The sequence below is a fragment of the Populus trichocarpa genome, chromosome 3 (genome assembly GCF_000002775.5).
Source record: "Populus trichocarpa isolate Nisqually-1 chromosome 3, P.trichocarpa_v4.1, whole genome shotgun sequence".
NCBI lineage: Eukaryota > Viridiplantae > Streptophyta > Magnoliopsida > Malpighiales > Salicaceae > Populus > Populus trichocarpa.
Window position 1 is genome coordinate 12,994,555 of NC_037287.2, and position 26,189 is coordinate 13,020,743.

Below are 26,189 nucleotides of genomic sequence, written 5' to 3' on the forward strand. Positions count from 1 at the left end.
GAAGTTGTTTACCTTTACTATCCGTGGTGGATCCTGCAGTAGTTGATGCTGGCGCTGGGTTAGTGTTTGAAGATGGGGCATTGGTTGATGTTGGGGTAGTGCCAGTGGATGAAGCATTTTGATTTTGAAGGTTTTCCATCTGTAAATTACCAAATGCAAACATGTTCATTATCACTTGCACAATTCTTTTCAGCACTTAATAAACATAAAGATTAAAATCAGTTTAAAAATTGAAATGAAACAAATATTACAGAAGTCATGTAACATGTCAAAACAAGCTTAGAAAATGTGTCAAAACAAGCTTAGAAAATCTATCAATGGAGGAAAAATAATTACAGAAGTAACAGAACAATGAATACAAGAATAACATGATTTTAATGACTACAAAATGCCAATCAAGATCATCCAAAACAGAATAATGAATACATTTTACAGAATGACAAAACAAAACCGAATAAAAAAAACCCATCAAAACAAAACTAGTTTGCAATGAAAGACAAACAACCAAATCAATGACTAAGGGAATTAAAATACAATCTCCATATTTAAAAAAAAAAACTTCATACAACAGACCAAAATGAAAAACAAAACTATCTTTAAGAGCTGCAAAGAAGGAGATTGTCAAAGATGACATTCAATCCAAATTTAGTCATGCTGGAAAACTATTATTCTCAAGGAATGAATAGGTTTGACGGATATCAGTTCTAAAAGAATGATCAAAATAACATCAATAACATAACTCTACTTTGATAAGGTGAAATTATCAATGAGCTAAAATAAGGTAAAGATGAAACGAATACCAAAGAAATCACACATTAAAATCATACTTTAATCCTAAAAAAGACACAAACTTAACTGTCACATTAGCTCAACAAAACAAATACCTAAGAAATCAATCTTCACAGGAACCAAACAGAAAATAAAATAATAACCAAGAATGTGAAGGCATCAATTGGTAAATTTTATAGACAGAAACAGAACAACACCTAATAATATTACAGATAATATTACAGATAAATTCTAAAAAGGAGAAGAAGAATAGTCTGGCACATAAGGAACTGGAAGTGATAAATAAACAGAAATTCGTTATCCAGTGGTTTCAAACTAAACCAAAATTCATCACCCAACAAAATTGATTAAAAATAACAATAAGCTTAACTGTACATGTAACAATAGTAATTTATATAAACGACACAGGTTTCAAACTCAGAAACAAGTTCAACCCATATAGGAAAAAAAAATTCGTTATCCAGTGGTTTCAAACTAAACCAAAATTCATCACCCAACAAAATTGATTAAAAATAACAATAAGCTTAACTGTATGAATTAATTAGAAAGGAGAAAAAAAATTAAAACTCACCGGTTTTGAGAGGCTCGGTCTGATGGAAACACCGAGTCACCGACTGTGTTGATCCAGTGGAGACTGAGGAAGAAACGTTAAAAAAATAAGTTTAACTGTATTTAAAATAACAATAACCTTAACCGAATTAATTAATTAGAAAGGAGAAAAAAAATTAAAACTTACTGGTTTTGAGAGGTTGAGGAACCGTCGGTCTGATGGAAACACAGACTATTTTGGTCCAGTTGAGACTGAGGAAACGTCGATCGTCGATCTGTGTTTATGTTTTCTACTTTTCTTAGTCTAAGGAGAGTGGACAGTGGAGAGGGAGAGGCGAAGAGGCGAGAGTGGACGGGTTGTGGGTGCTCTGGTACGGGGACGGCCTTAGCGGAGGCCGGAGAGGGTGGGGGGCGAGGGGGTGGGCCGGCGGGTGGCTCTGAGTAGTGAGAGGAGAGATTGAAATGTTTAGGTTTAGGGTTTGTTGCGCGCAGTGGAGAACTGGAGTCTGGAGAGAAGAGAGGGGTGCGGCGCGGCTCGATAAAATTTTGTATTTATACTAGGGACCGAAATTTTTGAACCGGTTCGGTCCGGTTAACCCGGTTTTTGCACTACAAAACCGAAAACCGAACCGAACCGGGGTTTTTCCTACATTATCTAATCGGTTTAATCGGTTTTATTTTTCGGTTCGGTTTTTTCGGTTAATTTTTTGTCGGTTTTATCGGTTTACTCGGTTTTTTGGTTTTTTTGAACACCTTTAAGTCAGCGAAACAACCGAGTCAGCTGTTTCTATATCACATGATTGACAACAAGACTCGGTTGTTTTGGTACAGGTCACTGACTTTGTTAAACTCTGACATCAATTATATGGTACTAGCAAAAGCAGCAGAATTATTTCAAGGTTAAAAGATGCTTTTGGCCAGTAATAACACATTGCACATGCAGAGGAGGCTACCCATCATTTTGTTGCCTTTATTGGGGACAAATTTGGCAATTAGTATACAAAATAAAAAGAAATGGAAAAGTAACATTAATGATTTTTTTTTGGGGGGTAAAATAGCAGTATGATATGATTATGATATGTGATATTTAACTAAATATTATGTTTTTGAATTGTAATGTTAATTAAATATCTTGATTGATAATCATGATAAAATTTTATCAAATGTTTAATAAAAATAATAATATTTAATAAATATTATATTTTTAAGGCCCGACAAGATAAAAATAAAAATATGTTATTTTAGTAAAAGAAATTTAAGTAATATTATTCTATTAAAGCTTTTAACTTACCGTGTTAATTTTAAAAAGAAAAAAACATTTATTGGGGGAGCTTCTTGAGTGCTAACACACGTACCATATCCACACCAAGATCTACATGATAATGCTACGTGTTAAGCAAAGCACCATCTCATAGAAATGGTCAAGCACGGGATATAAGCCAACGGTAAGTATTGGTTGTCTTTTTACGGTTTCTGCGGTCAGCTCGCCCTGAAAAGACTGAACTGGCTGCTTGATTACTTGATAGCCCGGACTTCCTTCACCGGAAGGCGTGCACTTAACTGAAGTAATGGATGGCAGTGGAACTCATTGCCTCTGTCCCTGTTTTCCCGTTCTGCTTGCTCTTTTAACCGCACCCATCTATCTAGTAGAATATATAAACACATTTTACAAACCCCTGCCCTCTCAATCTCACCAAGGCCAGCATTGAGAAAGAGAAATGAAGGGAACTCTCTGCTTATCAATAATTTTCATCGCTCTCTTCTTCTCTGCAGACGCTAATGGCTTCTATGTAAGTACCTTAAACCCCCCCCCGTAACTCCAAATTATTTCCCTTTCCTCCCCCCCATATTATCTGCCATTGATCTTACGTAAATAAATTTATGTATCCATCCATTTAGACAAGATCTGATCATGTGGAATCCACATTATAGTGGATACTAATTTTTTTTTTAAATTAAGCTATTTCTGTTTATGCCTTTGATATGCTGGCTAGATCTAGCAAATATTATTATCAACACCACCTTTTGCTCTTTTGAGTAATTGAGTTTTACATTGTATTTTCCCAAATAATTTCCCAGAAAATCTCACCTATTGGATAAATGGAATTCACAAGTCCAATGGTTGAGGTTATATCTCAAGGAGTGATTTCGGAAAGATTTTCAATAGCATATATATATATATATTGATGAGATTCAATATATTTTTCTTCATTAGTACTAACTAGAATCTAAATATAAGAAAACGAGAATATCAGACATTTAACAAAGACTCTATGTGTTGATTGTCCAAATTTTTTTTTAAAAATTATACGTATCTTAATCTTTGGTACAAACAGGGCGGCGGCGGCGGCGATTGTGTATACGCACTCTACGTAAAGACTGGATCAATAATGAAGGCAGGAACAGACTCAAAAATCAGCCTGACACTAGGAGACGCACAAGGCCGATCAGTATGGGTTCCAGACCTTCAATCATGGGGTTTAATGGAGCCCAAACACGACTACTACGAGCGTGCTAACCTTGACATCTTTAGTGGCCGCGGTCCGTGCATCAGTGCACCCATATGCCGCCTAAACTTGACCTCTGATGGCCAAGGGTCTCACCATGGCTGGTACTGTGACTACGTGGAAGTCACCTCCACAGGACCACACAAGGAGTGTAGCCAGACTATCTTTTATGTTGATCAATGGCTGGCTGCTGATGTTCCACCCTTTAAGCTAACCGCCTTGCTTGATGGATGCAGAATCGGGGATGATGCCTTGAAGAAGGGAAAAAATGGGAAGTTTGCTGTGGAGAATGTTAGAGGATCTGCTTTTTCTTGAGATCAGTAGGAGAGCAATCCAGTCTACAAAACTGGATTCCTTGTAGGTCTTCGATGAGTTGGAAGACCAAATTATGCCCCACTTTGATTAACAAGAATAATTAGAATTCCTCGGTTAGTATCCCTAAAACACCCTAAAGGGTTTCTGTTATCATCAGCAACAATGAGGAGCAAAACACGAGTTATGGAAATGTAATCTGTTCATAGTCACATGAATATTGGAAGAGAAGAACTGCCAAGTATGGCGGCCACCAAAAAAATAGTCTGCTAAGTGTTAACAAAGTCAATAATTCATAGAAAAGAGAAAGTCAAGAGAAACGCTTCTGGATCACTGCATCCAGTCTAATTACTGGACATTTGTTCTTCTTTGAGAGGCACACTTCTGGATATTGAAAGAATGCTAGCTCCAACAATTGCGGGGGTCTCTGCGTGCTTGACCTCACAGGGTGTGAATTAGCATTGATTTTCTCTTATGTCAAGTTACTCTCTCTCTTGCGAAGATTTTTCTTCGGACTAACTACAAATATTCCTCCCTCCTTCGAACTAAAATCATTTTAACCTTTTTTTTGGTTTCCAATCCTTAGTTTTTAGTTTTGATGGTGATGATCAACCAGTAGAGAATATAAATATATATTTTTTTCAAAGATAGTTTTATATTTTTTAAAAATATGAAAAATATTTTAAAAAATAATTTTTATTATACTTTAAAATATTTTAAAAAATAAAAAATATTATTTTAAAGTATTGTTAGTTTTGAGGAATCCAAAATAAAAGGAGTTTCTCGATTTAAAAAAAGATAAAAAAAACTGAGAAATAAGAAGTCATTTCATCATTCAAGGGAGAAAACAAATTCTTTGATTAGAAAATAAAAACAAAATCCTAAATATAAAATCTTGAGAAAAATAAACATTTTCGGATCAAGACTCGAAAGGGAAGACTAGCCCATTGTGAAGCAAGTGGCCTTGAGGTATTGGTTCTTGCCCGCACAATCTTTTTTTGGGCTACCCAGCTCAACTATGATTTAGCCCAAAAGACACTGAGCTCATTAACACCACCACTAAACCTAACCGTCATTAGAAAATAAATAAAATTTATCCAATAAAAAGAAAAGAGGGAACTAGCACTACGTACACGGTACACCACCTCAAGTGGAAAATCGGAAACCACAAAAACAACTGGTTACGTCTACGCGCTCTCTCTCTCTCGAATAACCTTCGCGCTCTCTCTCTAAAAATAAATGGATCAAACCCCAAACCCTCATTTTCAAACCCCACAAGACCAATCCAATCCACCACCACCACCACCACCACCACCACCGGAAACCCTAGATTTCATCCCCGTTTGCCCTAACTCGCCCCCTCCTCCTCCAGCTGAAGAACCTCAATTTCCCGATCCCCAAAACCCACACAAAACCCTAATCTCCAATCCTCCCCAAATTGCCCCTGAAAATGGCCACAATCCCCAAACTACCACACCAAAACCCGAGATCCCCAAGTCCTTACTCTCCGAAAATGGCGTCGCTAACACAAACAGTGGTGACAGAGACTGCTCTGGTGGAGAGGAGGAAACCACCAGCCGACGCCGCCGTCGCAGTCGTTGGGACCCACCGGCGGATGCTGGTGCCGATGGTAGTAACAATAATGATTCGGGTAGCGGCACGAGGAAGCGAAAATCGAGGTGGGCTGACGACGAGCCAAAGCCCGTGATTCAGTTACCTGATTTTATGAAAGATTTTACTGGAGGTATTGAATTTGATCCGGAAATTCAAGCTTTGAATGCTAGGCTATTGGAGATTAGCAGGATGTTGCAGTCTGGTTTGCCTCTTGATGATAGACCTGAAGGAGCTAGATCTCCTTCACCTGAACCAATTTATGATAATATGGGAATTAGGATTAACACTAGAGAGTATAGGGCAAGAGAAAGATTGAACAAAGAAAGACAAGAGATTATTTCGCAGATTATTAAGAGAAACCCGGCCTTTAAACCGCCAGCAGATTATAGGCCCCCCAAGCTTCAAAAGAAGCTTTATATACCTATGAAAGAGTATCCAGGCTATAATTTTATTGGTTTGATTATTGGGCCAAGAGGGAATACCCAGAAGAGAATGGAGAGGGAGACAGGTGGTAAAATTGTTATTAGAGGTAAGGGGTCAGTGAAGGAAGGGAGATTGCAGCAGAAGAGGGATCTGAAACCAGATCCATCAGAGAATGAGGATTTGCATGTTTTGGTCGAGGCGGAGACACAGGAGGCATTGGATGCTGCTGCAGGGATGGTTGAGAAGTTGTTGCAACCTGTGGATGAAGTCTTGAATGAGCATAAGAGGCAGCAGCTTAGGGAACTTGCTGCTTTGAATGGAACAATTAGGGATGAGGAGTATTGTAGGCTATGTGGTGAGCCAGGCCATAGGCAGTATGCATGCCCTTCGCGGACCTCTACGTTTAAGAGTGATGTGCTTTGTAAGATTTGTGGCGATGGTGGACATCCAACCATTGATTGTCCCATGAAGGGAACAGCTGGGAAGAAAATGGATGATGAGTATCAGAACTTTTTGGCTGAGTTAGGTGGGACTATGCCTGAATCTGCAACTAAGCAAACTGCTACCTTAGCTTTGGAGTCAAGTGGTTCTGGAAACAATCCTCCCTGGGCTGGTAGTAATACCGGGGGTCTTGGTAGTGCGAATCAAGCAGGGCTGGGAGCAAATGGGCTCAAACCTAAAGAATATGATGATACGAATTTGTATATTGGTTACTTGCCACCCAATCTTGATGATGATGGTTTGATTGGTTTGTTTTCTTCTTTTGGTGAAATCGTGATGGCCAAGGTGATTAAGGATCGGATTACTGGATTGAGTAAAGGTTATGGTTTTGTGAAGTATTGTGATGTTCAAATGGCTAATAATGCAATCGCAAGCATGAATGGTTATCGCATTGATGGTCGAACCATTGCTGTGAGAGTTGCTGGTAAGCCACCTCAGCCTACTGTCCCGCCAGGTCCTCCAACATCAACCATGCCCGCATACCCTATCCCAACTCAACCACTTGGTGGTGCCTATCCCTCGCAGCAGTTTACAGCAGGTGGTCCCCTTCCAAATGGTCCACCTACCAGCTATGTCGGGGCGCACGCCAGCTATAGAGGAACTCCGGTTCCATGGGGACCACCAGTTCCCTCTCCTTATGGTCCTTATGCTCCTCCTCCTCCTCCTCCTCCTCCTGGGTCAACCATGTACCCTCCCATTCCTGGACAGCCTATACCTCCTTATGGTGTGCAATATCCTCTACCAGTGCAGCCAGTTCCCTCGGGCACACTGACTCAGACCGTGGCATGTAGTGAGGCTCAACAAAGCTACCCACCAGGAGTGCCATCTGAAAACAGCTTATCTGCTCCACTTGCAGCCTCAAATGTGTATGGGCACTCGATTGGTTATTCATCTTATTACAGTGCAGTTCCTCCTCCTCCTCCCCCCCCAGCAACAGACCATTCACAGGGAATGGGTAATGTGCCTTGGGCCTCAAACTCGACCATGCCACCTCCACATTCTTCTTCTGCAGAGAAAGCAAGATATGGTGCAGATGCAGAGTATGCGAAGTTTATGGCAGAGATGAAATGAGGCCAGTTACTTTCCTAGTTACTTCCAATTGAAGAGGTAGATGGAATGTCCATTTTCTTGTTACTCGTTATGATTCCTTTGGATTCTTAACTGTGTGCATCTTACACGTGCATAGAGGTAGACATGAGACTTCCCTTTTATAGGACTAGAGACAGTATAAATCCTATCAAAACCTGTCCATCCAACTGTTTTGTTGCATTGCTTTTCTGATCATAAAGTTCTCTTGCCTTATGGTATTGCACTTTTGTATATTTGGAAGTCATTGTTTCTTGGAGTCAAGCTCAACGGAAGTTCTATGAAACATCAGCCCTTGCAGATATTGAGTTTCATGTTTGGTATCCATGACAGAATGTTATGTGTAGGAGTTGTTGTATACTGTAGTTATTGTGAACTATTTATACTAGAACATTATTGCTTAAAAAGATGGAAAAAAACATACAACGTGGTTTTCTGTTCTTTTGTTTTTGCTAAAAAGTAGTTGTAACTAGAAAAAAATTACCATCGATGTAAGTTGACCTGGGGCAATGGAAGTTTTTAGCTTTGCATTTCACTTTTGCATTCTGGATTCTCACTTGGTGTGTTTTTTTTACATCCAAAGGTATTTAAAAGGAAGGAGGTTATAACTTTTTCAGTATGCAAGTCAACCCCTTCTAAATGCAGATGAGACTGTAGATTATTTATGATTCCTTATTATTATATAATTTTCCATTTGGTTCGTTTGTGATATTCTAACCATTTACCTTCTTTGCAATGGTATTGTATGCCTTGTCATCTAGCAGTGGTAGATTGTGTGAACAACCTCTTCTGATTTATCTTTCTTTATTAAATCTAATTTCTTATGAAATGATGTTTAATCAAAACAGTTACTAAGTCAAATATGTTAGGACCAATCATAGTTTTGAGTTGTCTCACTGAAAGAAAAAAAATCTGCACAGTCCACTTATCAACATGTTTTCTGTTATTTCCTTCTGTTTACATTTCTTAACCCTTTTTTGCCGTTATTGAATAATTTTGACAGGGCTGATGTTTCTTGGCGCAGCCTGATTTCTTACCTCTTGCCATGACTTTGTTGGAAGTTTGGGACTCACATCTTTAACCTTGCTGTACTGTTATCACATTTGCAGAGATATTGGCTAGCGAGTTCATACAGACACATTTTGGAGAAGCTGCTCAAATCTTATTGATATTATTATTTCTTGTTTTCTTATTGAACTTAACATTGTTTTCTTATCAATGTCTGTTGCCTCCTATATGATGTCTCATTGCTAACTTCTACTTTTATTTGCTTAATTGAATTTTTTGGAATATCTCACTGACGGTTTTGTGTTACATTTGACATTTTTGGTGTGCTTAACCATTTCTTTTCTTGGCTTTAATGTTATTTTTTTATTGTTGTTCACCTTTTACTTTGAGGATAGTTGAGTTATCCTAGTTGCTATGCTGTTGAAGCTTCTTCAGGTTTGTTCATCCTATCTTTCAAGATGGTGAGTGTCTTAGAATATGAATGCCTTTTGGGTATGTGTAAGAAGCTTTCAATTCATTCTTTTTGCTTATTTGTTTTTCTCTCTCCCGTTTGCTTGTAAGGTTGTTCTGATGTCTCTTCCTAGCTTTTACGTGGCAGTTAAAAGATCTCAAATACATATTTAGTTTTGGTAGTGATTTTTTTTTTATCAAATACAATGCTATGTGATTTAGAATATAGTTGAATATGGAACCTGAGGGAGCTAACTGTTCGTGTGAATTAAGAGAGTTATCAGTTTCCTGTTTAGCTGGTCAATGAAGTGTGATTTAGGACCCATTTAGAGCTGCAGTGTGAAAACTAGTTGTGATGCAAGCATATGCTTGTGTGATTGCAGTGCCAAAGTGGCACCTAGTGGTTTGCATAGAAAGTCTGTTAAAGATATTGCATGATGATTTGAAAGCATTATTATCTTGTCAGTGGTATTTCAGATTGTTGGTAATTTTTCAAATCTTAGCCTCCGTGGTATAATAAACAAAACATTGAATGTACCCTTTGTACCCTTCTGGACTTTCTATTGACCTGTTCTTGAATAGAACCTTCCTAAATTTCTGTCATTTCTTCTTACCCATTTGTACCCTTCTTGAATGTACATGCACAACTCTTTTTTGAATTACTGGTGAGCTGTGAACAGCTGTAGGTATGTTTGTTGATAATCTGTTTTCTCCAACTAGATTCTTTTGTAAAGCTTTGACTAGCAATCATAGTTCCAAATAAATAAATATCCAAAAAAAATAAAATTGAATTCTCCTTGTTAAGGAAGGATTGGTGTTTTGCTCGGATAAATTGATGTGGAGCGACTTAAATATTAGTGGCAAGGAAGACTTTAGAGATGACATAATTTTACTCAATTATTCGGTAGTTCAGCTATTTTATGTTCAAAACCTAGCACCCTGATTGTTGGGAAGTTGAAGGGTTCGGTGTTTGCATCATTTCATTTTGTTATTGCATCAGCTGCAGGTCATAGGCACTAAGTTGTCTCATGGCGTGTATATTCATTTCTGGTGGTAATGGCGCTGTGGTCATTTTTCTTGCGACAAGGATGTTATATACCTTGATGACTTTATTAATATTTTTCCTGGTCTATTTCATTTTACGTGCTAACTTTGTTGTGTGCAAGATGGTCAGGATTTAGTTCCATGAGACGAAAAGAAGTTGCTATCATGGGCATCATGGACCTTGTCAGATATTTGATGGTCAGCTCCCAATGTAGTGCTTAACTAGATGGTTTTAGGGATAGTAGAGGTTTAGTTCTGTCATCAAAACCCGATTCTGAAGTGGATATTGCTAATTAGCTAGCAGTCATATAAATTTCTGTAAACTGCCACTTCTGAATGTATTGATATTTAATGGTTACTGCTTCTTTGAGTTTATATTTTCCGTTGATCACATCATACTGCATTTTGTAATGGTTCGTTGATATGGGTGGTCGGATCTCTGCTACAACTTACATGCAGGGCCTCCTCATTGCATGCATCACCCCGCATAATGTTCTTTGCCTGTGGCCCCCTGTTTGCTTTCTGTGATTTTTCCCCGTCCCCGTGTGTGCTCCTTTGGGATAGGTGGCTGTGGGGGCATGTTACGTTTTCCCCCTTGCAATGCTTCAATATTTTTTTTAATTGATATGGTTCTCTGACTGATGGTGTTCTCGAGTATGCCATGGGCATGGAACGTTCTTGATGATTTCTGCTAGATTGAAGGGATGTTTAGATTTATTGATGTTTTTTTTTCTTTTTCTTTTTCTATTGGAATTTGCCTTCTTCAAACTGGTTATGGTATTTTGAAGTATGGCTGAGTGAATTAACAAAAATACCCCTGAACCATGGCTGAAAGAATTAGCTTCCCTTGACCACACTAACAATTAAAAAAGAAAAAAGAACAAAAAAACCATGGTTGAAAGATCATGATAAATTAGATGTCTTGGATTTAAGGGTATATATGTAGTTCTACCATGTATAAAAAATAAAAATATTTTTACCTTGAACTCTTTATTTTATTTTGATTATTTTATTGTTTATAAATATATTGAATTGATCAAAATGTCTTTATTAAGGTAATTAAATTTTCATGTGAAGAACAAAAATCACTAGTTGTGAATGGAAAAATATGAGGCTACAGTAAATCATTCATGAATTTTAGTACATTTGTTATTTTGAATTCATTAAATGAATTTTAATATATTTTGATATATTGTTGGTGTTTAATTTTACAAATATCTATTTTTGTTACCGCATAAGTAGATAAAAAAAATTATTAAATAAAATAAAATTATTAAACTAAGTTGAGTTTGTAACGGGGATTGTGGGTTTGGTAGAGGGTTTGGTAGATTAATATGAGTCGTTTTAATATATTATTTTCTTGATGTTAAATAAAAAAAAAATATCATCTAAATTTTTTAAAAAATCAAACTATCAATCATTCAAATTACTTTTTTTCTTATGTGCTCACACTTTTAATTTTATAAATTTTTTTTTTAAATTTATCAAATTAATTCAGCTATATATAACAACTCTCGTTCAACCTTTTAATCCTTCAATTATTTTTTATATTTAAAAAAATTAATTCTACCACCAACATAATACAGTTAGTAATCTAGTTCACACTATTACGCTGTAGGGTTTATATTAATTAATTTTCTTATAAATGTTTTTCTCGAATCCAATGGCTTTTTAAACTTTCTCCAATGCGAATACTAAGTAGGTCTGGTGTGTTCGCGTTGAAATCACAATGAGATAGTGATTTTCAGTGACAATATTCAATTCCATTACTAAGTTCCTTGACAATTCTTTCTATTACAAGAGTGTAGAGTAGTCACATGGTTAGTATTCTTCACCATTGCAAACTTTTATTATAACAAATGGAGAATGGTGGATCGTCACGAAGAATTCTTGAAGGCTGTCCGTCCGCTTAGCTTATCCTCCGAGGTCGAATATATATATAATAAATAAATATTATTGCATAAAATGATATTACTATTATATTTAAGGGAAATACAAAGATTAAAAAAATTAAACTGAAATCAAGAATTTTTTTTGCCATTAATGGATGGATACGAGGGTACTCATATTAAATTCCCCAAATTTTATAACTTTAGGATCGAATTTATAAAATCATGTGCACAAGGTTAATTTCTGATTTCATACAAAGACAAGTCACAAATGGGTGTATGATAATAATTTTAGATTATAGAGATATATATATATATATAAATGTAAGGACTAGTCAAACATGTCTTATAGCCTAGTGTGCAAGACATTGTCACGCTATCGGCGAGGCCTCGAGTTCGAACCCTACGGTTTTGCGTTTTGAGTCCTTTTCCTTTCCATTTTCATCTTCTCTTCTGCTTCATCGTCATCATCAAGCTTCGAGCCATGGACGATCAAGTAGATCCATCTTCTCCTTCTCGCACAAAGGTATCAATCAATCATTTTACTAAGAATCAATGATTTCGCGTTTGATTGTTTAGGATTGTGTTGAATGAATAGTCCAGATCTGAAAGTAATAATTCTTAACAAAAAGTGAACTGACTGCAGCTTAAGTTCAAGCCTAAACTTCCGCGTAGACAGAGAAGACCCTCCGTCCCCAAAACGTAATTCCGCTTCTATTCTCCGTACAGTATTTGATTGAAATCTTCTTCTTCTCTTTGTCATAAAAGGTTAGATTAATTTTAGTTTTAATGTGTGGTGCTGGATGTGGAAAATGCAGTGAAGAGATAAATGATGACAGGAGGAGTAACGAGGATGAAGAAGCTGCCCAGGCCCAGATGCTCATCCACAAATTCAATGTATGTGTGCAGATCATGTGCTGTGTTCTCTCTTTGCTTCAACCTAAATATGGTGTTTGGGTTTTTCATCTTGGTCTTATCATCTACCATTTCTTTCCTTTGCCCTATAGAATTGCAGCGTCTTAAGTCAACTTACTGATTTTTATTTAACCATTGCGACCCACCCAAAAGACAAAAGATTAATTAATTATACCTTGATGCGCCTTAATTTTTACGAAAATCACAATCCGAAACCGGACCCACCCCGTTCATTCAACCATTCGGATCTTTCGGCATGGTCGTGCCTTGTGACTAGTCAGTCAGTCAGTCATATACACAGCAGCCATCCTTGTTGCTCTTCTTCTAACTATGTTAAGCAATTACTGTGTAATCAATTTAGTAGTAGCAGTCGTCGTCGGAGTCTAAGAAAAATAACCTATTTCTAACCAATCCACACAAATCTCAGGACAGCCTGCATTTGTCTTTGCTTTAAAAAATATTTTTGAAATATTTTTGTTCTTTAAATTACTATTTCTTATTTATTTTGAATCGTTTTGAATGATCTGATAATATAAAAAATAAATTTTAAAAAATAAAAATAACATTATTTTAATATATTCTCAATTAAAAAGCAATTTTGAAAAATAATTTTATCACAATTCCAAACACTACCTTGTTATTCTATGCACTTCCCCCGTGGACTAATTTCATGCAGTATCCTAAGCTTAATAAATGCTACAGTCTAATATGGCAATTTATTTATTTTATGTTCTTAGCTCAACTGTGATTTGCTTGTGCAGGAAAATCTCAGAAGACAAGTCCCTAAAGAAAAGAAACGTAATCTCTCTTTAGCTTGGACATTCTATTCTGTCTTATCATTTGCGTTTCATCTTTCTTCTGTGTTGTTTATGTTAACTAAGTTTGCTTACATGGACTAAGCTTCATTGTCCAACGACATGTTGATTTGGCTAAAGCCCTTTCCGTTGGGAATTCAGTCAGCAACTGGAATATGTTAGCAGCAATATGTGTCTCATGGGATTTAGGGCACCTTGCTTCTAATTAGTGTTCTCTCTCAGTCCATGTAACTTGCTTCCTTGCATACTAAGCTTTAAGATGCTAAAATTTTATGGTATCGGAAATTAGTGCTGCTTGTAATGATTGAGTCTGCAACCTTGTGGTTGCAAGCTTTAGGCTATACCATCTCAATATGCATGACCCCTAATTGTTCGTGATTCTATATGCTTCACAATTTCTGATTAGAAACTCAAGAACAGTTAAATGAAAATAATTTGTGTTCTGTTACTCGATATCTTTTGTTGACGGTTTAACCATCCTTGTAATAATTGGAATAAGATACAATGCTTGAGATGGGCCAGATTTCCCAGTCAAATCTGCACTACTAGATGAATAATTTTGGGATGGGTTAATTTGAAATATTGTTACTGTGATATCAATCATCGTTATCCACTCATGTTTGAAGTTCACACCTGCAGCTCAAGTGCAAGTTGCTTTCGGGCCAGGTGCCCCATCGCCACCTCTTTTGATAAGGAAATATAATGTTCCTGTGCATGAGAACACTGGTAGCAGCTGGTCAGGGACAGAAGATACCAGGGATGATGATGGGAAAATTTTTGTGCCTCCTTCAGCTGCCAGAGTAGATGGGGCTATCAATCCGTTATCCCTGAAAGGGAAGAGACGATATAAAGAACCTTGGGTAAGGGTTCTATCAGTCCCTCTCTCTTTCAGTCTCTCTTCCATCGCATGGATACTAAGATCTGGTTTTTGTGATGCTGTTGCAGGATTACCACCATATCTATTATCCAAATACTCTTCCTTTGAGGCCGCCTTACTCTGGCGACCCTAGTAAGTTTTTAGATGCATCTAGAAGAGAACAATATATTCTTAGCATGGTTGCTGAAAGCACTTTTGAACCGAATTTCTCTGTTTCCATTTCCCTGAAGTTCTCAAATAATAAACTTCCTTGATGTTGTTGTTTTATGACACATGTCATGTTAGACTGTTCCATTTTCTTTTTGCATAGCTTTAATTGCTAATATCAACATTTTGATATTGCTGGAACATTGTACCAGTGAAAATCTTTTTAATGTTAGGATCTCCTCAAAATTATGGTAAGAAAAAACAACGAGCTTAGTTCTCAAGACCCCAATTGGTTCTATCTCATGCAATTAATTAATGCCATGACTACTCACAAGACCTAGAGTTTTCATTAGTGCAGAGATAGCCCAAGAATTTTCTGTTGCCTTTTATCTTTAATGCCTTGTTGTTAGGTGTCATTCTGTAATGCTGAGTACAATATGCTTGTTTTTGTTTTTAGAGCTTCTTGACGAGGCTGAGTTTGGGGAGGAAGCAAGGAACTTGGAGTATGATGAGACTACTATTAATCCTGCTTCTGATCTTGGGCTGTTGGTTGGTGTTCGCATTTATATATTCCTTGCTTTGAAATTTTATCAGTTTTCATTTTTGTAACTAGCATCCTAGTTAAAATTAACTGGTGATTGGTGACAGGAGGAGTGTGACAATGAAAGGTTATTTTTCTTCCAAGTTCCTGAGAAGCTGCCCTTTTTGAAGCGATCAGCAAGTGCAAAGGGAAAAGAGAGAGCTGATATGTCAATGCCATCAGAAAGCAAGAGTGCTGCTAGGAAGACCAGTTTTGAAGAATTGCCAAAGGGATATATGGGCAAAATGCTGGTTTACAGGAGTGGAGCGATCAAGCTTAAGCTTGGCGATGCACTATATGATGTAAGTCATGTTACACATTCTCTTTGCACATGTACATGCAAGTGCATTCTCGCAAACAGACTTATTTGGCTACTCGTTACATAAAGATAATGAATGGACTTAAGTTATCTTGCATTGTCTCTGTTCACCTGGTTTTTGAGACCTCAAATCAGATAGATTCTATAGGACATTAGGACCTCATACTAGATTTGGATCACAAATTTACAATCCTGAAAAGAGTTTTAAGTCAACTACTCGCAGTGTTCGTCAATATACTTGAAGGAAATCTATTTTCATCGTTTATTGAAGTTGCATATTTTGAATTTAATACTCATACTGGTTATAACTTATCAATTAGGTGGCAGGTTTAGGTTCTTATTGTATCAGCCAGATTTGGCACAGTTCTCCATTTCTTATTGTAGCGGCCAAATTTGGCTCGGTTCCTGCTGGAATCCTGCTTTAAGAATCAGAAACGTATTTTTTTTTTGAATTCGTGAAACTGGTTATTTTTTTCATAAATAAATGTGTGAATTCTCAATTCTTTATGCATGTCATTTCATGAAGTGAAAAGGCATTGTGCATCCTTTATCCTCAAACTAACAGGGATAGATTTCCATTACCATCTATAATTACAAGTTTTTGCTCGAGACATTCAAAAGAGCGACCACTTTATCATAGGTCTTAAAGGAAAGCGGAATACTACATTTATCTTTTGTTTTCGTTACACTCGATTCACTGCTCTTAATGGGCACCGCAGAAGATGTTGATGCCTCTGCTCTAAATTAGAAACTGCATCAAACCATGTGTTTTTCTCTTTGTTCTCAGTTTTAACATTAGATTTACTATGTGCAGGTTTCACCAGGCTCAGAGTGTACATTTGCTCAAGATGTTATGGCGATCAACACTGCAGGTAAAGATTGCTGCGCTATTGGAGAGCTTGGGAAACGTGCTGTTGTAACTCCTGATATTGAATTTAACTTGAACTCTGTGATCAACTTGGACTAGAATGCAAATAATAGACGCATTAGCTGTAGGAATGGTACATACAGCACGGTAGAGAAATATGGCAGACCTAGCAGCAGTATGTGTATAAGAAGTAAGGAATTAGGGTTAGGGTCTTTCTGACTGGGTAGCAAATGAATCGATCTTGGGCGTTTGCAGGATGTCTTTCTTGACCTTTATGTCCTTCATACATTCTTAAGGTCAATAGAAAAAATTATCCCTTTTGCATAGGGATGGAATAAGCCATGTTGAATGCATTGTGTGTTCATGTTGCCTCCGGTTCAGCACAGAAATTGCATGGTCTTCTTCTATATCCAAAGGCAAGTTGCCAGCGGTATCCAAAATAACCTGCACAAAGAACCAAGTGGTCATTTTGAAGTAGGAGAACCCTAGGGTAAATTCACAAGTGTTTGATCACATAAAGTTAGAACTTCGGGAACAAATAAGTTTGTCCAATAAGGAGGAAAGACGAGGTAAACAGGCACCTCGGGCAAGAAGGCATTCTTCATCCTTTTGTGAAGATTTAGGTTTAGGTTTGGAATTCTTGTACGGTCGGTCTGATGCAATGTATAAAACCTTTGAACACCCATTTCCCATCACTGGACACAGACTCTTGCTGGTATGTTATCTAAAAGAATCATGCAATTGGGTGATTTATAATAGTAAAGCAAATATTCTTTCTTCACTTTTTTTTCTCCTGCTCATTGCAACAGCAATCTCCAGCTCGCATGGCCTTGGCTTCATGGTTTTTCATGTGAGCCCTACTATGTTCACGTAGTTCCATCTAAGTAGCGTCAGTTTAGCAACTATAGCCTTGACGAAGTTTAGTATCCTTCCTCTCCAAGATGCAGATATTTCTCGTATTTCTTCCTTGAAGATACGATCGTTATCCACCGTTTACCCCGTGGAAACCAGTCCTCCGCTGCATTAGTGATTTGGTTGTGCTGTTCGTGCCAAATATGATCTCCAAATCATTTCATCCCGCCAGAGGAAATAATTTACAGACATGTATAGACAGTCACCAATAATGAAAACACAAACATCGATTCAACGAAACATGAATCTGGCAACACCAACCCACTTGACAAGCTATGGTTGCTTAACAAAACCAGCTTTAAGTTTCACAAATCCAAAATATGTACACATGACCTGCCAAGAGGATTCAAGTCTACTGGGAGTAACTCTCTTAGCAAATAACTGTATAATTCATTACATAAGGATATACATATACTGCCAAATCCACAAGAATGAATTGAGCTAAAGGACTCGAGTTATGCAACCCAATCAGGACCTTCCACAACACCACGGGGAGAATACTACTTGTCATGTCGTCAAATTATGGTCATGCCTTCTGGGCTCGAGTCACAACTACAATCAGCAGGACCATTATGGAAAGCAGGAATGAGCTTCTCAGCTTGTCCTCAAATGGATCCTTGGTGCCTGCTGACGTCTTCTCACCAGCTGGTGGCTTAAAAAACTCGTTCACCAGTTTTGTTATTGTCTCAAATATTTCCATGGCTCTCGCTCTTGTGTTATCAAATATCCACTTGACAAAATTCAAAGCTGGATTGGATTCTTCGCCAGTCTCGGCCAAGCTCTCAGAAGTTGGTGGATCAGTGTTTTCATCTGCAGATATCATGGAAATTACAATATTAAGTGCAAGAGCATTACTTCTAATAATCCTGAATGTGACTCTGTAAGAATGTCATAATTGCTCTGTGTGCCGTGCATGGAAAACAAACATGCATCTGGATGCAGGCCTGCTGTGAGCCTGTGATAGGCATTGATGTGTTTGCAGATCATATATATAATACGGGTGCCTTAACCTCCAAAGACATACTTCAAGTACGAAATGTATGTTTTAACATACAATGAGACAGATCCTAAATTTGCTAGGTCACCAGCAGCTATTTTTTGAAGATAAAATAATAGAATTGAGTATGAGCATAGTCCGAGTTGAAGTAGAATTTCTAAGAGCTGGTTTTTCTTCTATATATAATTTACACTATTTTATGACAGATACAACTTCTCTTAGCTCCTGTTTAGAATTATTCTTAAGTTCCAAAAGAAAAGGAAAACAATGAATAATTCCAAAGCATGAAGTTCTAATGAAAAGTTCTGAAGCCAGATCAAGGTTCATCTTAAACTGCAGGACAATACTTCATAATGTAAGCATATAAAGGTTAACCCAATACATTGAACACATGACAATCGAAAGTGTTGTTTTAAAGTGTGAAAGACCCCCTGGCATACTTTTGTTATTATCAACTAGGAAAGACATGACTTCAACTCAAAAGTTATATATTACCGAACCCCATACCAACCTGCATAGTAGGTTTCCCGCAGCTCCCGAACGGCAGCATTATTCAAAACAGCATCCCAAACAGCTTTATCAGAAGATAATGAGACAACCATTTTCTGCGCAGAAAGTTGCATCCTCAAAATATAGATAGCAGATCAAACTATACCAAAAGATTAAAAAAAGGTAACATGCTACCGCTTTTTCCACTACTTCTCTTAAAAGGAAAAGGATTTCTTTTAGACTGAATAACCATGAAATTAAAATTCATGCAACTAAACTTCTGATATATAATTGTCAACAACATTAGGCACCTGAACAGATGACTCTGTCTGCAACAAACGGAAAGCTTCATGAACTCTCTGAGATCCATAACAGAGCAGTGCTCTTGGATCACACGGAACAGGAGAAGGCTCCTTCCAATCTAACTCTGACCCAACTGAAGAAACTCGGTTCAGCAAAGTTGGGCCTGAAATTTGATAAGCTAAATCCTTGTCCACAGTGCATGAAAATTTATCTCTAATGAGTTGGGAATGCGAGGGGGCATCAAATACACTGCAATATAACAAGCCGAGAAACAGCTTACACATTCAGCTTGTAACTATCAAGGAAACACCATTTTTTCCCAAATTTAAAGTTGATTTACTTCTCCCTCTGGAGAGGAGATAACATTTAAGTGATAGAGCACAATAATTTCATCTATATCACAGCAATTAGAAGATTATGGTGGCAAAAATGAAAGGTTTATTTTAAAGCCAGAAACGCAATTAAGGAAGTGAAATGAAATTAAAAACACATCCCAAAGTTTAGATTGTTTTCACAGTTGCTGAAGATAAGCATCCAAAGTTCAACCAAGAAAGACAAAGGGTGAAACAGTATCTTGCATAGTCGCAAACAAACTACATTCAGATAACATTTAGGAGCAGTGGCACGACATGTAAGAATATGTTTTTCTACTATATTAAAGATTTAATCTTCTAAGGCTATTCTGTTGCTTCCGAATACAGGCTGCTGCCTTTTGGTGTTGGACTATGACAAGGAAGTTCTGGGTCACGGTTTTGTTAGGCTATTTCTAATTTGCCGTCACAAAACCAGATCAGCATGGCATTTTCTAAGCATCATAAAATACATTATACTTTCTGAACTGTTTAATTACTTTCTTTTTGTTTCTTCATTTTGACACTTACTGTTCCTAATTCTCATTTCTCTTGGCAAAATCAACCTCGTAAACAAAATGCAAACAGACCGAATCTTATTTTTTTAGGGGAAACTTGGGTCAAGTTAAGCAGATGAAACAGGATGAGAATTAAATAATAGAAGCACTGTTTTACTGGTCTTGACACATCACATAGCAGCAGCTTGGTTATAAGCATCAACGTGCAAATAAATTTTGTAAACAGTGCCGTGACAATTCCAATAGCCCAAGTTTTCTTTTGAATCTTCCTTGGGTTTTCAGAAATTTTTCTGACTAGGAAATATAAGGTGTAATCTAGTAGATAGCGTTAATATTTAACCATAAACATCTCTATCACCATCTCCATCATCCCCATCATAAGAAGAATGACTGTGATATTACATTTGAGGCAATCATGCTAGATTTCTTACACCTGTTCCAAGGAACAGTTGTTGAGATGGGCTGGGGGACTTTGTCAAACCTATCAGCATCACCGTGACCAAACGCCACATCGCCAACCAACCAAACAACCAATTATCACCGATAATAAAACTTGATTCTTACTGGTTCGACCCTCAAAATTATCAATTACGAAAACACAATAGTACCTAAATTGTAACTGCATCCCCCACAAACCAAGTAATTGTTCTATGGACCACACCAATCACATTTAGTATAGTCTACAGACTGGTCAACAATTTTTCCCTCTAGAACTGCTAAGTCATGACTTCAAAAATCCGGGCCAAGCATGGCCCCCTGTGGAGTCTGCCGCGCACGGTTTGGATTACTTCGGCTGCGGTTTACCATCCTTCCTTTTCCCACATAGTCAGAAATGAATCAGTGTGTGTGTGTGTGTGTGTGTGTGTGTTTGTGTGTGTGTGTGTGTGTGTGGTAGTAATCAGTAATTTCTTCTATCGAATTTAGCACACACTAAAGCAAAGATAGCAAAAACTACATGAATAAATTACAAAAACTAAAATCAAGAGCAGTGCGCTTATATATAATGAAACCAAACATACAGTGAGCGTGATGAAAGAGAGCAACCACACAATTAAACTAAGAAGAAAAGGAAAAGAAACTCACTGGGTAAGGGCAGTGACGGCTTCATGAACTTCGTCAATGGAAGGAACAGGACCAAAAACAAAATCATCATCAAACCCAACAGGCCTCTCCTCGTCACTCCCGTCATCAACAGAAACCCAGTCGTAATCATCACAGTGGGAGACAGAAAAAGGAGACCAGGAAGTGGGACCTGGTCCACCAGAATCAGCGGGTATTGGAAGACTGAGAGCGGAGCCAGAAGAAGAAAGAGTCAAATTATTAGGGGAGATAACCTTTCGGGTTCCCCTGGGTGAAGTAACAGTAGTAGTGGTACTAGTGTTAGGAGATGATGAGTTGGTAGTAGAGATGGGTTCCTGAAGATTGGTAACACCAGCCCTAGCAACAGCACGACCAAAGACCCTTAACACGCTGCCTCCTCCGCTTCCACCGCCCATGCCTGTGCCTCTACCGAGCATGATAGTTTAGTTTAGCTTGAAGTGTGTGTGGTGGAGAGAGTGAAGTGGTGTTTGGGATTGGATGGAGTAAGGAGTTTGTATGTGAATGTGTGCAGGTAAAGTTATCTCGGCTGTCTATCCCTTTAGAATTTGAATTTGTGGAGACTTTTTTATGGATGTCATTGTGCTTGGTTGGGCATTCCATACGGCAATAAACAATGCCAAGTCTCCGTTTGTTTTCTTTCCCTTTTCTTTTATATATATATATATATATAAGAAAAGGGAAAGAAAACAAACGTATATATATATATATATATATATATATATATATATATAAAAAGCTTCTGAATTTTATCTCTTTTACTTTATTCTTCCTTTTAAATGCTCCTTTCAATCGTTACTGTTCAAGTCTTTTTCAGCTTCTTTATGCGGGGAAGTCTTGTAAAGATGGAAGTTGTTGGCTATTATTAGTTTGCACTCTTCCCTCTTTTTTTCGCTTTCTTTCTTTATTTTTAGTGGGAAGTTATTACTAACACACGCACACACTTTTCTCTCTCCCCACCCTCCACCTCAGCCGACTAGCCTCTCACCGCCAGCAGCACAGTCCACAAACCACCGAGATAGCATCCACCAAATCCAAATCAAATAGCCCAGACCCAACAACCCTTCCTCCTTGGTTTTTTTATCACCGACGACGAGCACAACCGGACCACCCACTACACATGCAACAACTCGTCACAATCCGGGAATGCCCATGCCGAAAGGAAGACTAGGAATAGGAGCACCGGGCAGAGTGATTTGCACGCCGCCACTGCTTCCCATTGTTTCAACCTTTTCTGGGCCACCTCATCCACTTCAAAAGATCAATTTCAACCCTGATGCATTGATTTCTCTATTTTGGATCATCTGTATTACGTCTTTGGTTTAAGTGTGTTAAATAACGTGCGTTGCATTGGTTTCTTGTGTCGAATGATTTGTGCTTACGTTGTAGATCTTACATGGGATGTTTTGATTTTTATATGCAGGTCATTTAATTCTGTGAGATGATTTATTATTATTTTTTTATTCCATGTGCGGAGTCGTTGATTATGATTGGATGCAGGCGATAATTCTCGTAGATAATCAGTTATTTATATATGATATTGATTTTATTTATATAAATATATTTTAAAAAAAAATTATTATTAATCAGATATTTTATTAATAGTTTTAATACTTGATTAATAAATCTATAATAAAAATAAAGTCATTTGAATAAAAATATTTTATAAGGAAAATTATAAAGTTATTACAATTATTAAATTTCTATTACATCAAAGCATTATTCTTAAATGTTCTTAGTTAATATTCTATTATGACTAGATATTAATTAAAATTATTGAGATTAATACATATTATGTTCTTTATTTTATGAAATAAAGCAATTGTTCATATAAGCTGAGGTATAAAGGATACGCAAAATTAATATGTAGATACTTGTCAAATGTCATGCACACTAAACTGATCTGCATACATGAAAAATCCATATAAAAAGATCACATGTGTTTATAAAAAGGTTCACGTGACGGTTGTATAAATGATCTTTAAACTTGAGATTATTATATTGTTTTATATAGGGAATATCATGTTTTAATCCAACTACACGTTGCATTGCTCAATGGTAACAAACGAGCATATATTAGGTATAACATGGAATATATGAAGGTATTTGAATAATGAAAAAAGAATTCATTATCATAAGTGAATTATGAAAAATATTGCATCTCCTCACAAATATTATTGATTGTAAATCCTTGCGTAAAATGGAATGAAATTTGAAAAAAGCTTTAAATTTTATTCAAATAATCAATGACTATAGTGTTGAGAATAAACATGATTTGACAAAATAGACACGCTCTATGCTGTAATATTTAAACCAAAGCATTCTTGATGAAAAGATAATAATTACACTGAGAAATTGATAAATGATAGGTTAAGTCAAACTATTGATGATTTTCTTAATACCATGATAAACTGCTAAATATTGTTATAATATCTAAATCAAAACATTCCTGATAAAAAGATAATAATTATATTGAAAAATTGATTAATGATAGGTCAAGTCAAACCAACAATGACTTTTTTAATATTTTAAAAATTATGATAAGTTATTAGACATTGTAATTAATATTTAAATATAAATTATTCAATTAATGAATCAATAATAAATCAATTAAAATTATTTAAAATTATTATTTTTTAGAGTAAAAAAAAGGAGGGGTAGCAATAGCATCATCTTCATCTTCTTTTATTTATTATTTTGTGCCATTTAAACGACGTTGCATCTCCGCCAAGCAAAATCCAAATGGGACCCTCACTTTGTTGTTTTCGCCCTTGATTTTGAGTGCCCTCCTCTTCCATTAATTTTTTTTTCTTATCCTTTTCATGACTAGATCATCTTGCCATTTAAGCTTTGTATGATACCTTGGATCGGTAGAGTGCTATTTAGGGCTGAGCATTTCCGGTTCGGTTCGGTTTTGAACCAAAATAAACAACCAAACCGAATTATTTTTTTTAATTTTTTGAACCGAACCGAAAACCGGTTCAAACCGATTAATTTCGGTTCGGTTCGGTTTGGTTTTTTTCCCTTCCAAACCGGTTCAAACCCAATGGTCCTCTCTACTTCTCCTGCAGCCTCGTATAGCAGATCCCAAGTTACTGTAGGTGAAGACCCATTCGGGCTTCCACGGCTAGACCCTTGTCTACAACCTCACATGCATCCAACTACACAGCGTTGATTGAGGCGATCCAAACAAAACTCAACCTTGCAAATCAGGCAAAAAACCCAAGACCCGAACATTAGCCCCAAAAAACATAATCACAAAAACCAGCAGGTTGTCCTACTTTAAAAAGAAACATAAAGGAAGCAATACCTTAATCTTTTTGGTGCCGCAAAGGAGGTCGTTTCTCTTGAAATCATCTTCAAGGGTGGAGTGAGCCATTTGGCGAGTTAACCCAGCCAAGTAATCTTCTTCATCGCTCTCTGTCTCAGTAGAGCCAACCACAGACTCGACATGAGAACTAAGATCTGAAGAAAACCTAAAGGAACCAAATCCTTATGGAAGGGGAGGAAAATCAAAGCAAAGCAGAGAGTAAAGGGAGGGGAGAAAGTGAGAGTAAAGCAAGATGCAGAGAAAAGGGGGGGCAAGGGAGGGGAGAAAGTGAGAGTAAAGGGAGAGATGCAGAGAAGGGGAGAGGGGGGGTGACGGCTGAATGTTAGTCTAGGGTTAGAAATTAGAAAAGATTGTATTTATACTTGTTTTTTTTTTAAGTGGTGGCTGGTTGAACCGGTTCGGTTCGGTTCGGTTCAATCGGTTTCAGGCTTTAGAAACCGAAACGAACCGGAATTTTTTGTGATTTTTTAATCGGTTAATTCGGTTTTTTTTTTGTTATTTTTTTCCGGTTTTCTCGGTTTAATCGGTTTATCGGTTTTTTTTCTCACCCTAGTGCTATTCTCAGTAAAATAATAAAGCGTGTTTGTCTAAGGCATTCATGTTTAGCTTAAAGCAGTGGTTTATATCTCTCTTTGAACATGTTCTTAAAAATTTTAATTTTTTTTATTGTTTAAAATAAAAATTTTTATGTTATCAGATTATTTTGACGTGCCGATGTCAAAAATAATTTTTAAAAAATAAATTTTTTTTATTTTGATGCATTTCTAAATGAAAAACACTTTGAATTATCATCACTATTATAATTTTAAATAGATCTTATATCTCAATTTACATATCGGTAAAGAAGCTTATAGGAATATATTTGAAAAAACAACTATTATCAAATTCAATCAACAAAGTATGTTTGTGATCGCTAAATCATTTTATTTACTCAAAGTGATTTAGGAATGTTTTTTTTTTAAAAAAAAAAAAACTTGTTCAATGAAACATTCACCATAAGAGGTTCAAAACTTCTTCTTCTTCCCTGAATTGATTGAAAGCTCAATAATTTTTTTTGCCTGCTAGAATATCCTCAACAGATCTGGACAAAAAGAGGCATAAAAATTAGAGTTTAAACGTGTGTGCTTGTCTTTTGGATAATTAATAACTTTAAATGGCATTTGAAAAATAATCAGTAAGACGACGAAAGGATTTGAGATGTCAACTTGCAGTGAGAAAAAGCAAAACGAAATATCAAAATTATGCCCTCACCCATTCTAGGCCCCCCTGAATTTGGGCCAGCCTCAATTCCAGCCCTGAATTTTGATACGTGGCCCATATCCAATCAATAAGCAGTGTTTTCCTTTTCTAACTGGGCTTTAAGACTATTTATTGAACTCTACATGAAACTTAAGTGTGATTCAGACCTTGATTAGCGTTTGCATTGATGTAGTTTGGGTCGTGGGCCGAACAGCAACACCAATGCTGACTGGGCCCCGGCCCAAATGGCTACACTCGG

At 36.8% G+C, this 26,189-nt stretch overlaps 4 protein-coding genes across 4 annotated transcripts; 3 read left to right on the forward strand and 1 right to left on the reverse strand.

Annotated features, from left to right (window-relative positions):
• The first annotated feature begins 2,766 nt into the window (after positions 1–2,766).
• LOC7465494 (PLAT domain-containing protein 3) lies at positions 2,767–4,638 on the forward strand. Its single transcript, XM_052451203.1, has 2 exons — positions 2,767–3,128; positions 3,675–4,638. Exons 1-2 carry the CDS (start codon positions 3,057–3,059, stop codon positions 4,158–4,160), a joined length of 558 nt encoding a protein of 185 aa, XP_052307163.1. The 5' UTR covers positions 2,767–3,056; the 3' UTR covers positions 4,161–4,638.
• A 587-nt stretch (positions 4,639–5,225) lies between these two features.
• Positions 5,226–10,658, forward strand: LOC7465495 (splicing factor-like protein 1). Its single transcript, XM_002303453.4, has 2 exons — positions 5,226–7,802; positions 8,785–10,658. Exon 1 carries the CDS (start codon positions 5,397–5,399, stop codon positions 7,764–7,766), a length of 2,370 nt encoding a protein of 789 aa, XP_002303489.2. The 5' UTR covers positions 5,226–5,396; the 3' UTR covers positions 7,767–7,802; positions 8,785–10,658.
• Positions 10,659–12,528: 1,870 nt separating this feature from the next.
• Positions 12,529–17,031, forward strand: LOC7465496 (DNA-directed RNA polymerase III subunit rpc4). Its single transcript, XM_024597821.2, has 9 exons — positions 12,529–12,698; positions 12,819–12,874; positions 12,991–13,069; positions 13,849–13,885; positions 14,542–14,762; positions 14,848–14,911; positions 15,384–15,475; positions 15,575–15,808; positions 16,640–17,031. Exons 1-9 carry the CDS (start codon positions 12,657–12,659, stop codon positions 16,790–16,792), a joined length of 978 nt encoding a protein of 325 aa, XP_024453589.1. The 5' UTR covers positions 12,529–12,656; the 3' UTR covers positions 16,793–17,031.
• Positions 17,032–17,814: 783 nt separating this feature from the next.
• LOC7465497 (uncharacterized) lies at positions 17,815–21,992 on the reverse strand. Its single transcript, XM_002304367.4, has 4 exons — positions 21,346–21,992; positions 19,403–19,643; positions 19,114–19,207; positions 17,815–18,415 (listed from the first exon to the last, which is right to left on the reverse strand). The coding sequence occupies exons 1-4, from the start codon at positions 21,777–21,779 to the stop codon at positions 18,132–18,134; spliced, it is 1,053 nt and encodes a 350-aa protein (XP_002304403.2). The 5' UTR covers positions 21,780–21,992; the 3' UTR covers positions 17,815–18,131.
• Positions 21,993–26,189: the final 4,197 nt, after the last annotated feature.